Source organism: Schistocerca piceifrons, chromosome 5 (assembly GCF_021461385.2).
Source record: "Schistocerca piceifrons isolate TAMUIC-IGC-003096 chromosome 5, iqSchPice1.1, whole genome shotgun sequence".
Classification (NCBI taxonomy): domain Eukaryota; kingdom Metazoa; phylum Arthropoda; class Insecta; order Orthoptera; family Acrididae; genus Schistocerca; species Schistocerca piceifrons.
Genome location: NC_060142.1, coordinates 550,898,454 through 550,912,367, shown reverse-complemented (window position 1 = coordinate 550,912,367; position 13,914 = coordinate 550,898,454). Strand labels below are relative to the sequence as shown.

The window sequence follows — 13,914 nt, the reverse complement described above, 5'->3', positions numbered from 1 at the left end:
GATGTCTGACTTTAAAGCTGAAATGGAATGTGGGCTATTTCAGAATTTTTTCCCTAATGAACACAACGGATTTTGGATTGGTACTGAGTTGTGTAGGCCCTAAAATTTCCAAATATAACATCTCTTTTATGAGAGCTGTACCTGCAGCAGAAGGTTAATAGTCACTCCCAATTTTTTTGTTTTTCTTTATCATTTCTGGCCAAGAGATGTCAGTAAAGACACAACTTTCTTTTTCACACCATGCATATCACTTTCTAATATTTGAGTTATTTTCCTCCAAGCGTCTAGTCTTTTCAGTTTGTTTTTATATTTGCAGCTTGTAGGGGGCTTCCTTCCATAATAAAACTCTCTCAGCTTCAGTGCTCTCTCCATATTCCACTCTATACTCTAGTATTCTTAAACAGAATAAATATGCACCTTTAGTGAGAGCAGGCATTGCCTGCAAGGGAAATGATGACTGTTTAAATTAACTTTTTCAGGACAGCCATAAATCACACTCAGAAGTTCTGTTAACTGTTTTGCTCTTGAATTTAATGGTGAATTACTGTAGTTGAAACTGTAAATTCCAAATATCATCGTGATGTTCTTGATAAAGAGTGAAACCAGTCAATAAAACATACTAAGCGTTACATGTGGCTGTCCAGAAAAACTTAAATACCCACCCATTCTAGAAGAATGACAAATTGCTACTGAACCAACGTACATTCAACCCAACATCCACAGGAGGGGAGAGGTCGTAATGCTAACCAACCACCAATGCTTTGATGTTACCACCAACACAACAAACTGCAACCAACATCAGTGGCTTCATTGCCACTAATTTGCTGCTTATACACACTATACAAGTCTTGGCCAACAAAGCAGTTGGCTGTCATTTGCTGCCCTTTGCTGACCTTCATTGGCCTAGTGTGCATGCTCCTTTAGTCATATTTATTGGTTTATTTATCATCCATATCCCCACCCCAATCAGACAACCCATTATCTAATACTTCAATTGTATCACATATTTCACTTGCCATTTTCTTTTCTTCCTCTACATCCATCTTTATTCTTTACTACACCCAAACCTTCTGTCAACTCTGAACTGAAACTGGCTCAGTGCTTACTAATGCACTGTTTTAAAACTCCATTTTATCAGATGGCTTGAAGTTTCACAGTATATGCAGTAAAACTGTGTCATCAGAAAACTGTATCATGTATGATTTAACTTACAAAATATGAACATTTGAATGACACCTGTTTTATTTTAGGTAATGTGCATGCAGTACTGGCCTGCTGCAAAGGATAAACCAGAAGTGTATGGACAAATATCTGTGTCTGTTGTGAAGGAAGAGGAGTTGGCCAATTTCCACATCAGGACTTTCAAGCTTGTCAGAAAAGCTGAAGGAATGGTGAGTTATGACATTAAATGCTTGCTCCATCCCCATTCCAGAAATCTTGTAGAGTAAGTTATAACATTCACTTATTCTGGTAAATTTTCAAGATATTATTTGAACCAGTAACTTTGAAGACTGTTGTACCTGCAGGTTTGAGAAATTCCTGTGAAAGATGGAAATATTTTCATGAACAACTAAGTCAAGTAGTTTCAATGTGATCTCAAGAGTGATTGTAAAGCTCCTAGTCTTCCTAGTACAAAATATAATCTCTTACAAAAGGTAGCAAACAATTAAGTGTTTGAACATTAGCATCTTTAAAGAACTATTACTCTTTCATTAATATGCAAGTGACAAATTTTGCAACAAACACTTAATACAAATTAAATATTGTTTTCCAAGTTGTGTTTATATCATACTGTTGAGAGCATTGTGTTCATGTGTCACTGCAATTTTATGAAGCTATTTTGTAACTTGAATCACAACTAAAACACTGTGGATGAGTTCTGGACTAGTGAGCAATGACACTGTGACTGAAGTGTCATAAATATGTTAAGTACAGAGTACATATGCATGCTAATATTATTATGGCTTCTTCAGTGTTAGTTTTGTAATTGCTGGGAACTTTTTTTTTCCCCATCAGTCTTGTGACTGGTTTGATGCAGCCTACCACTAACTTCTCCCCTGTGCCAATCTCTTCACCTCAGAGTAGCGCTTGTAGCCTACATCCTTAATTACCTGCTGGATATGTTCCAATCTCTGTCTTCCTGTACAGTTTTTGCCCTCTACAGCTCCCTCTAGTACCATGGAAGTCAGTCCCTGATGTCTTAACAGATGTTCTATCATCCTGTCCCTTCTCCTTGTCAGTGTTTTCCACATATTTCTTTCCTCTCCGATTCTGCGCAGAACTGCCTCATTCCTTACGTAATCAGTCCATCAAATTTTCAACATCCATCTGTAGCATTTCAGTTCTTCAATTCTCTTCTGTTTTTTCCTACAGTCCATGTTTCACTACCATACAGTGATTTGCTCCAAATGTATATTCTCAGAAATTTCTTCCTCTAATTAATGCCTATGTTTGATTGCAGTAGACTTCTCTTGGCCAGGAAAGCCCTTTTTGCCAGTGCTAGTCTGCTTTTGACGTCCGCCTTGCTCCGTCCATCATCGGTTATTCCTTAACTTCATCTACTACGTAACCATCAATCCTGGTGTTAAGTTTCTCGCTGTTCTCATTTCTGCTTTTTCTCATTACTTTCATCTTTCTTCGATTTACTCCCAGTCCATATTCTGTACTCATTAGACTGCCCATACCATTCAGCAGATTATGTAATTCTTCTTCACTTTCACTCAGGATAGCAGTGTCATCAGCGAATCGTATCATTGATATCCTTTCATCTTGAATTTTAACTCCACTTCTGAATCTTTCTTTTATTTCCTTCATTGCTTCTTCGATGTACAGATTGAACAGTAGGGGTGAAAGACTACATCCCTGTATTACACCCTTTTTAATCTGAGCATTTTGTTCATGGTTATCCATTCTTATTATTCCCTCTTGTTCCTGTACATATTGTATATTACCTGTCTCTCCCTATATTTTAACCATGTTTTTCTCAGAATTTCGAAAATTTTGCACCATTTTACATTGTTGAACACTTTTTCTAGGTCTACAAATCCTATGAATGTGTCTTGATTTTTCTTTAGTCGTGCTTCAATTATCATTTGCAACATCTGAATTGCTTCTCTGGTGCCTTTACCTTTCCTAAAGCCAAACTGATAGTTATCTAACACAGTCTCAGTTTTCTTTTCGATTCTTCTGTATATTATTATTGTCAGCAACTTGGATGCATGAGCTGATTGTGTGATAATTCTTGCACTTGTCAGCTCTTGCAGTCTTCAGAATTGTGTGGATGATATTTTTCTGAAAGTCAGATGGTATATTGCCAGACTCCTACATGCTTCACACCAACATGAATGGTTGTTTTATTGCCACTTCCCCTAATGATTTTATAAAGTCTGATGTAATGGTATCAGTTCCTTCTGCCTTATTTGATCCTAAGTCCTCCAAAGCTCTTTTAAATTCTGATTCTAATACTGGATCCCCTATATCTTCTAAATCGACTCCTGTTTCCTCTTCTATCATATCAGACAAATCTCCCCCCTCATAGAGGCCTTCCATGTACTCTTCCCACCTATCTGCTCTCTCCTCTACACTCTTAATGTTTCCAACCTTGATTTTAATTTCACCAAAGGTTCTTTCACTTTTCTATATGCTGAATCAGTCCTCCTATCATTTCTTTTTCGATTTCTTCACATTTTTCTTGCTGCCATTTCGCCTTAGCTTCCCTGCACTTCCAATTTATTTCATTCCTCAGTGACTTGTATTTCTGTATTCCTGAATTTCTCTTAACATTTTTGTACTTACTGCCTTCTTTCATCCATCAACTGACGTATTTCTTCTGCTACCTGTAGTTTCTTTGAAGTTACTTTCTTTGTACTTGTGTTTTTCTTTCCAGCTTCTGTGATTGTTCTTTTTAGAGATGTCCATTCCTCTTCAACTGTACTGCCTACTGGACTATTCTTTATTGCTGTATCTACAACCTTAGAGAACTTCAAACGTATCTCATCATTCCTTAGTACTTCCGTATTGCACTTCTTTGCATATTGATTCTTTCTGACTAATCTCTTCAACTTCAGCCTGCTCTACATCACTACTGCATTGTGATCTGAGTCTGTATCTGCTCCTGGGTACACCTTACAATCCAGTATCTGATTTTGGAATCTCTGTTTGACCATGATGTAATGCAACTGTAATTTTCTCTTATAACCCAGCCTTTTCCAAGTATACCTCCTCCTCTTGTGATCCTTGAAGAGTATTCACTATTACTAGCCTCTCATTCCTTGCCCAAGCCCATATTCTCCTGTAACCTTTCCTCCTACTCCTTCCCCTACAACTGCATTCCAGTCCCACATGACAGTTAGATTTTCCTCTCCCTTATGTACTGAATTATCCGTTTAGTATCCTAATGTACTTTCTCTATCTCTTCATCCTCAGCTTGTGACGTTGGCATGTATACCTGAATATTGTTGTCGGTTTTGGTTTGCTGTCAGTTCTGATAAGAATAACCCTGTCTCTGAACTGTTTACAGTAACACACTCTCCGCCCTACCTTCCTATTCATAACGAATCCTGCTTCCGTTACACCATATTCTGCTGCTGTTGATATTACCCTATACTCATCTGCCCAGAAAGACTTGTCTTCTTTCCATTTCACTTCACTAACCACTAAATTATCTAGATTGAGCCTTCACTTTTCCCCTTTCAGTTTTTCTACCTTTTTTAGCACATTCAGGCTATTTCCATGTATACCATTAAGGTGTTGATGGAACTCTAGCAGTTTGGCGCTGCCATGTGGCCAAACTACAAATATCAAATTTACCATGGAGATAGAAGGGAACGGAAGCTTACCCTTTCTGAATATCCTGATCACAAGACACATGGTGTACAGAAAGAAAACACACACAGACCTCTATCTTAATGCCAACAGCTGCCACCACCCAGCGCAACGCAATTCTGTACTCAACACCTTGGTGCACAGGGCCAAGGCCATCTGTGATAAGACAAGTTTGCCAGGAGAATTGCAACACCTAAAGAAAAATGGATACAGTGACACACAAATAAGGAGAGCTCTGAAGACTGACCACAAGAAGAGAGAAGAGAGACCAGATGAAGACGAAGCAATGGGCTGTCCATTCTTGCCATATGTGGGTCCTCCAATGGCCAAGATCGTGAGAATTCCAAGAAACATAAAGTGAAGACCATTTTCAGTGCAGCGGTAAAAATCAAAGACCCTCTCGGTTCAACCAAGGATCCACTAGATCGGATGCGAATGTGGGATGCAATATATAGGACAGACACAGTTTTGCATCTCACAGTGCTGCAATGAACACCTCAGTCATGTACGCTTAGATCAGACCAACAAATCTGCTGTGGCGGAACATAGTATTGACGAGAAGCACACCTTTGATTTCAAGGACACAAAGAAAATATGCAGTACAAACGGATTTTAGGACTCAGTAATCAAAGAGTCCATAGAAATATGGTTACACGACAACCTAATCAACCGCGACAGTAGCTATCATCTCAGCACGGCTTGGAAGCCTGCAATCAAGAAAATCAGAGAAGAATGTTCCGTTCCACCAAGGACCACGGACAGAGCAGACAGAGACGGATGCCGGGACACAAACCCCGCACACGCGTCCAGCTCACCACCGGCCGCTCCAGGCGCATCGGGCGATTCCGTGGGCACATGACTGGCCGGCAGCGGGAAGCAGAGAGCAGTCCAGCAGAGATATCAGTCCGCAACCGACAATATCCTGACACTCCACCTGAAGATAATGGAGACGCATTCCATCAAAATGTCGCTACGAGAAGATAATGCTACTTAACTGACCAAGAAAGCCTGCACACACATTAAGCCAGTTAAGTTGTGGTCATTCCTATATAAAATGCTGAGCAGCGAACCAAATTAGTTGATAAACAATGTGTATTTCAAAAATTGCTCTGTCTTTGATATTGTAGGATTTACCTGTGGTGGAACTGGAGTGGGTGTTGTTGGGTGAGTGCAAGGAGCAGGTTGTACAATGGGGATGATTGCATAGTTAACAGCCTTTGGATAGGGGTAATGATTTTGGAATGTCATAATGTTTGACTAAGATGTTATGAAGGTTAAGAGGGCAGTAGTAGACAGCAGTGGATGCTGTGAGGAGGGTATCAGGAATAGAAGATCTCACTTCAGGGTTTGACTTGAGACAGTCCTGGCCTTGGTGGAGAAAATTATTGATCTATTCAAGTCTTAGGTGGTACTGGGTGATAGGAGGTTCTCCAGCCCCCCCCCCCCCCCCCCCCCCCGCCTCAATTGCAGTTCTGAAACTCTGGTGTTGGTTGGGTGAATTCAGATGGCTTGGACTGTAAAATATTCAGTGAAGTAAAGTACACTGTACTGTGTGATATACTTGGCAACTGGTGGGTCCAGCTGTCTCGAAGTCAGAGGTTGGGAGTGGCCATTGCTAAAGACAACCAGCTCGTTAGTGCTCATACCCACATAGACAGCTGCACAGTGGTTGCAGTGAAGTTGGTACACCACATGGCTGCTTTCACTGGTAACACTTCTTTGATGGCGTAGGGAATGCATGTGACAAGAGTGGAGTACAACTGTGGTAAAAGAATGTGTGGGACAGATCTTGCATCTAGGTCTTTTGCAGGGATATAGCAGTAGGTTAAAGGGTTGGGAACAGGGATGGAATAGGGATGGTCAATGATACTGCACAGATTGTTTGAGTGGTGGAATACCATTTTGGAAGGAGTGGTGAGGATAATGGGGAGGAAATTATTCATTTCAGGGAATGGCAAGAGCTAGTCAAATCCCTGGCAGAGTGTGTGATTCTGCTGCTCCAGTCTTACGTGGTTCTGAGTCTGAAAGAGGGCACTCCTTTGTGGCTGGACAGTGGTTATGTGATGGATGGCAGGTGACTGGGGAGACAAGGCATGGGAGATCTTTTTCTGAAAAGGGGCCAGTGAACTCCTCGGCATATATGTAGAGAGGCTAATTGTCCAGCAGGTATGATGACCACAGTTTCGAGTTTGATGTGGAGTTACTGATCGATTGATCGAAAAGGTGGGGTTTGACATAGAGGAAGGTTACTTGGTGGACTAAATAGGACAAAGTGAAGCAAATTGGGGAGAAGCTGTTCAGGCCCTGGGGAATGTGGATAGTGTTTCCTCATCTTTGGTTCAGATCATGAAGATGACATGAATAAATTGGAACCAGGTGAGAGTTCTGGGATTGTGGGCAGCTAAGCATGATGTCTCTAGATGGCCCTGAGTTTGTTGGCATAGGATTGAGGTACAAGTGTGCCCATGGATGTACTGCAGATTTGTTTTTGGGTGCTGCCTTCAAAGGGGAAGTAATTGTGGGTGAGACTATAGTTGGTCATGGTAAGCAGGAGGAGCGTTGTAGGTTTGGAGTCAGATGGGCAATGAGAAAGGTAGTGCTCAGTGGCAGTAAGGTCCTGGCCATTTGGGAGGCTAGAGCAGACGAAGGAGACGTTGACATTTACTAGCCTGGTGTGACGTGGTAAAGGGACAGGAACTGTGGAAAGCTGGTAGGAAAACTGGTTGGTGTCTTGTCTATAGGAGTGTATGTTATGGATAATAGGCTGAAGTGCTGATCCACAAAAGCAGATATTCTCTCTGTGGCAGTGCACTATCCAGCCACAACACAGCATCCTGGGTGGTTGGTTTTATGGGCTTTAGGAAGCATGAGATGGTACGAGTGCAGGGAGTGATGAGGGGTCAGGAGGGATTTGGGAGGGGAGGGGGCAGAGAGAGAGAGAGAGAGAGAGAGAAAGAGACACATGGGAGAGGTTTTGGGAGGGATGCAAGGATTTGAGAAGAGACTGGAGATCCTGCTGTGGCTGGGGTTGTAAGTGGCCAAATCCAACAGCTGCCGGAGTCCGTCCTCTAGGTAATCCCTGCAGTTCAAAATCACAGTGGTGGAGCCTTTGTTGGCAGGTAGGATTGTACGGTGAGAATCAGTTTTTAGGTTGTGGATTGAATTTCTTTCTGTAGAATTTGGAGAATGATTTTAATCTAGAAAATGACACTTAGGTGAAGGAGTACTCTGAGTAATGCAATGTTCAGTATTGGTTTTGGGTTGAGTCTGAATGGTAGGGTTGCTGATAAACTGTTTCTGCCCTAGGGGCCATGATAAGGGGAGAAGGTCTTTAACAAGTCCAGCATCATTGACTTTGCAAGTGGGCCAAAAGGTGAGGCCTTTGGAAAGGACTGATAATTTAGTGAGACTGAGACTTTGAGATTACAGATTTACAACTGTGTTGCAAGTCTGTTTAGGCTTTGGATTCTGTAGGGCTTCAGGAGGTAGTTTCTGAGAATGTAGCATTGCTCTTATCCCTGCAAATGATGTAGATGCAAGACCTGTCGCATACATCCTGTCACTACCTAATACTCCACTTCTGGCACAAGCATTTACAATCTCATTAAAGCGACTATGTGGCCTGCCAACTTAACTGCAACCACTATGGGGCAGTCTATGTGGGCATGGCCACTAAAATGCTCTCTACTTACATGAAAGGCCACAGCCAAACTGTGGCCAAGAAACAGCTGGACCCACTAGATGGTGAAGAGGACATATAACATGGTGTAGTTGTCTTCAACAACTGCTTCACAGCACATGCCATCTATATTCTGAATTGTGCACCTGGTAACTGTCCCAGCAACATATACTTTGTTCCTGTAACCTTCCTGGCATAGTTCTTAGAGTCTCTGTCCTCTATCTGTCTCTATTGACTTTCGCTGTTCCTGCTCCAGCCTCACACATCTTCTATCCTCTGAGCTCATCTGCGTAGTCCTTTCCGCATCCATGCTTCTCTCCTTTCCCCCTTTTCCCCCTCCCCCATCCATATATCTGTAAATATTAGCAAACACTTCCTGGATTCGGGGAGGCAGGCAGTCCCTGCAGGGGAAATGTGTGGTAATGGGGGAAGGTAATGTAGATGACCTCTACTACTAACATTGTCAAATTCAGTAATCAATAACTAACTTCATTAAAAAGCATCATTTAATAAGTTCCTTTCCCGTGGGTGCACATCTTGCACGTTGTTGAAGAACGGCATATTTTATTTTAAGTACAAAATTTTTGCTGCATCATTTATTTATTTACTGGTAATGATACAAGTTACACGATTAGCTTGTTTTGACATTTTGCCATTATCAAATGTTTGTTTGAAGGTGATGATATAGGTATAATATTGTTCCTTACATCTATGTTAGTCTATGGCACCGTATGCTTACGTCTTAGCTTTTAAGACGTGGTCCACATGGTATCTTGGAATAAATGCCAGTTGTCTTTTTTTATGATATGAGCATGTTATTTATATGTTTACTTTGTATTTGGGTGCCCTTGTAGAGCATTTTTGACAGCTTCAACTCCAGTGATGATACATGTTTACAATGAAAATACTGTTTTGTGAAAAGTCAGTGGTTACATTTAATTTTTCAGAGATAGTATTTTTACAATTTTTTACATAAATTAGAAGTGATTTATTGGTTTGTGTGTCTTACAATGATTTACCCTTTTTATGATGTCAATAAAAATTTTTAGGCATTTTTTGTGTTCAAAATCTGTTTGTTGGTTGAATATGTCTTCTTGGTATTTTTCTGTATGAGTGTAAATTTCCATTTCCTCAAAAATTTTCATTGTATGTCCTTTAAGTACTTTGTGAAGGATTTTCAGGGAATTTTCAATATTTTCCGCTCTATGTTCTTGGCTTTTTAAGTGCAAGTAAAATGTAGATTGGTGGCTTTTGCGGTTTTGTGTGTGTTCTTTGCATCTGATTCTGAAATTGTTGCCTGTTTGTTCAACATAATATTAACTACAATCATCGGAGGAAATCTTGTAGAAGTCTGGGTCTGGAAAAGCGGAGCTATTATTTTTAATTAATGATATTTCGACTTTCAAGTTGCCGACCGGTGTGGCCGTGCGGTTCTATGCGCTTCAGTCTGGAACCGCGTGACCGTTACGGTCGCAGGTTCGAATCCGGCCTCGGGCATGGATGTGTTTGATGTCCTTAGGTTAGTTAGGTTTAAGTAGTTCTAAGTTCTAGGGGACTGATGACCTCAGATGTTAAGTCCCATAGTGCTACGAGCCATTTGACTTTCAAGTTGTTATTCAGATGAAATGTTAATTTTATGTTTGTTTTCTTAAACAAGTTGTTCATTTTTTCCATTATTTGCCCTATTTATGATGATGTAACCTAGGTAGGTTTATTTGTAATATTTCCTTCTCTTTTTAATATTATTTCTTTACATATGCCATTTGTTTTTGATTTTGTAAACTGTTCCTGTAATTTTAGCTGTATTTCCTAAGTATTTCTAATTCATAATCTCTAAATTGTGTATCACTGAGATTTTTTCAAGTGTGTGAAAAATTGGAATGGTGATGTGATTTTGGATTGAGGTTCATGGTTGTTAATTTACTTTGCACTTTTATTAGCTTGTCTAATTTCTTTTTATAAATTGAGTGTATTTTATGAATATGGATTGGGGGACAGAAATGAAAGAGGAAGCCGCCTGGTCGAATTTTGCACAGAGCACAACATAATCATAACTAACACTTGGTTTAAGAATCATGAAAGAAGGTTGTATACATGGAAGAACCCTGGAGATACTAAAAGGTTTCAGATAGATTATATAATGGTAAGACAGAGATTTAGGAACCAGGTTTTAAATTGTAAGACATTTCCAGGGGCAGATGTGGACTCTGACCACAATCTATTGGTTATGACCTGTAGATTAAAACTGAAGAAACTGCAAAAAGGTGGGAATTTAAGGAGATGGGACCTGGATAAACTAAAAGAACCAGAGGTTGTACAGAGATTCAGGGAGAGCATAAGGGAGCAATTGAGAGGAATGGGGGAAATAAATACAGTAGAAGAAGAATGGGTAGCTTTGAGGGATGAAGTAGTGAAGGCAGCAGAGGATCAAGTAGGTAAAAAGATGAGGGATAGTAGAAATCCTTGGGTAACAGAAGAAATATTGAATTTAATTGATGAAAGGAGAAAATATAAAAATGCAGTAAGTGAAACAGGCAAAAAGGAATACAAACGTCTCAAAAATGAGATCGACAGGAAGTGCAAAATGGCTAAGCAGGGATGGCTAGAGGACAAATGTAAGGATGTAGAGGCCTATCTCACTAGGGGTAAGATAGATACCGCCTACAGGAAAATTAAAGAGACCTTTGGAGATAAGAGAACGACTTGTATGAATATCAAGAGCTCAGATGGAAACCCAGTTCTAAGCAAAGAAGGGAAAGCAGAAAGGTGGAAGGAGTATATAGAGGGTCTATACAAGGGTGATGTACTTGAGGACAATATTATGGAAATGGAAGAGGATGTAGATGAAGATGAAATGGGAGATATGATACTGCGTGAAGAGTTTGACAGAGCACTGAAAGACCTGAGTCGAAACAAGGCCCCCGGAGTAGACAATATTCCATTGGAACTACTGACGGCCGTGGGAGAGCCAGTCCTGACAAAACTCTACCATCTGGTGAGCAAGATGTATGAAACAGGCGAAATACCCTCAGACTTCAAGAAGAATATAATAATTCCAATCCCAAAGAAAGCAGGTGTTGACAGATGTGAAAATTACCGAACTATCAGCTTAATAAGTCACAGCTGCAAAATACTAACACGAATTCTTTACAGACGAATGGAAAAACTAGTAGAAGCCAACCTCGGGGAAGATCAGTTTGGATTCCGTAGAAACACTGGAACACGTGAGGCAATACTGACCTTACGACTTATCTTAGAAGAAAGATTAAGGAAAGGCAAACCTACGTTTCTAGCATTTGTAGACTTAGAGAAAGCTTTTGACAATGTTGACTGGAATACTCTCTTTCAAATTCTAAAGGTGGCAGGGGTAAAATACAGGGAGCGAAAGGCTATTTACAATTTATACAGAAACCAAATGGCAGTTATAAGAGTCGAGGGACATGAAAGGGAAGCAGTGGTTGGGAAGGGAGTAAGACAGGGTTGTAGCCTCTCCCCGATGTTGTTCAATCTGTATATTGAGCAAGCAGTAAAGGAAACAAAAGAAAAATTCGGAGTAGGTATTAAAATTCATGGAGAAGAAATAAAAACTTTGAGGTTCGCCGATGACATTGTAATTCTGTCAGAGACAGCAAAGGACTTGCAAGAGCAGTTGAATGGAATGGACAGTGTCTTGAAAGGAGGATATAAGATGAACATCAACAAAAGCAAAACAAGGATAATGGAATGTAGTCTGATTAAGTCGGGTGATGCTGAGGGAATTAGATTAGGAAATGAGGCACTTAAAGTAGTAAAGGAGTTTTGCTATTTGGGGAGCAAAATAACTGATGATGGTCGAAGTAGAGAGGATATAAAATGTAGGCTGGCAATGGCAAGGAAAGTGTTTCTGAAGAAGAGAAATTTGTTAACATCCAGTATTGATTTAAGTGCGAGGAAGTCATTTCTGAAAGTATTCGTATGGAGTGTAGCCATGTATGGAAGTGAAACATGGACGATAAATAGTTTGGACAAGAAGAGAATAGAAGCTTTCGAAATGTGGTGCTACAGAATAATGCTGAAGATTAGATGGGTAGATCACATAACTAATGAGGAAGTATTGAATAGGATTGGGGAGAAGAGAAGTTTGTGGCACAACTTGACCAGAAGAAGGGATCGGTTGGTAGGACATGTTCTGAGGCATCAAGGGATCACCAATTTAGTATTGGAGGGCAGCGTGGAGGGTAAAAATCGTAGAGGGAGACCAAGAGATGAATACACTAAGCAGATTCAGAAGGATGTAGGTAGCAGTAGGTACTGGGAGATGAAAAAGCTTGCACAGGATAGAGTAGCATGGAGAGCTGCATCAAACCAGTCTCAGGACTGAAGACCACAACAACAACAACATTTTATGACTGGTACACCAGACACATCTGTCTGCTAATTCATTAGTATAGTCAATATTAATCCTTTCTCTGCTGTGAGCACATATACACAACCTGCTACTCAGTTCCCCAGGTGTAATAGATGCATATAAACTTGCTGCATGGGTTTTCATGCTGTGCTGTGGACATGTAAATGTATCCTGACCTGCCGACCTACCACTGCTACAGACGAGTTACTTCATTATCTTGGTGCTATCATTTGCAAATACCCTTGTTTTGATATCTTGAATTGCTTGTGAGATGTGACAATTGTTATGACCACAATTTATGATGCGCGAGGACATGCGTGGGTGTGTCATACGTGACCATCCTTTGGAAATAAATCCCTATAACTCAAGAAAGAAATGAAATATCTTTCTGCTCTCAATTTTACTAAAATTTTGATACCTTATCTACATTTCATTTACTATGGTATAAGAGCTAAAAACGACCACATGCGAAGTTTATGCAGTTTGCTTTTACCTCTGCGAAATCAGTAAAATTTTCACAATATTTTACTTAGGAACTATAGCATGTAATGAAAAGAAATTCAGCTCTTCCAAAAGTGAAGATATCAGACTGTCACAGGTGTAAAAATCAATTTCTTTCACTTGATAGTTTTCTGAAAAATGATTGACAAATATTTCATAGCACCTGGCAAGTCTGCATGGATGGAACTGGATGCGTCATGCCCAACTGTCATATATGAAACCCAGTAACTTATGAACAAAAGGAGATATTCTACTGCTCTCAATTTTCAATGAAATTTCAATGTCTTCTCTACATTTTGTTTACTGCAATGTATGAGCTAAAACCAACCATGCACAAAATTTACAGAATGCATTATTACCTCTGCTAAATCTTCAAAATTTTGTGCAGTGTTTCACTTAATCTGATACAGCGCAGTAAGTATGAGAGATAACAAAAAGAAATTCAGTTCTTTATCAAGTGAAGATGTTGGATTGTGAGATGTGCAAAAATCAAACTTTTCGTGTAATAGTTTTTGAAAAATTG

The 13,914-nt window shown here is 40.0% G+C and overlaps 1 protein-coding gene across 1 annotated transcript in view; it reads left to right on the top strand.

The window, feature by feature from the left end:
* Positions 1 to 13,914, top strand: part of LOC124798363 (receptor-type tyrosine-protein phosphatase kappa) — a 689,856-nt gene that overhangs the window by 472,819 nt on the left and 203,123 nt on the right. Inside the window, exon 5 of the mRNA XM_047261733.1 lies at positions 1,251 to 1,391. Coding sequence (XP_047117689.1) covers positions 1,251 to 1,391 — 141 coding nt within the window. The remainder of the gene's footprint in view (positions 1 to 1,250; positions 1,392 to 13,914) is intronic.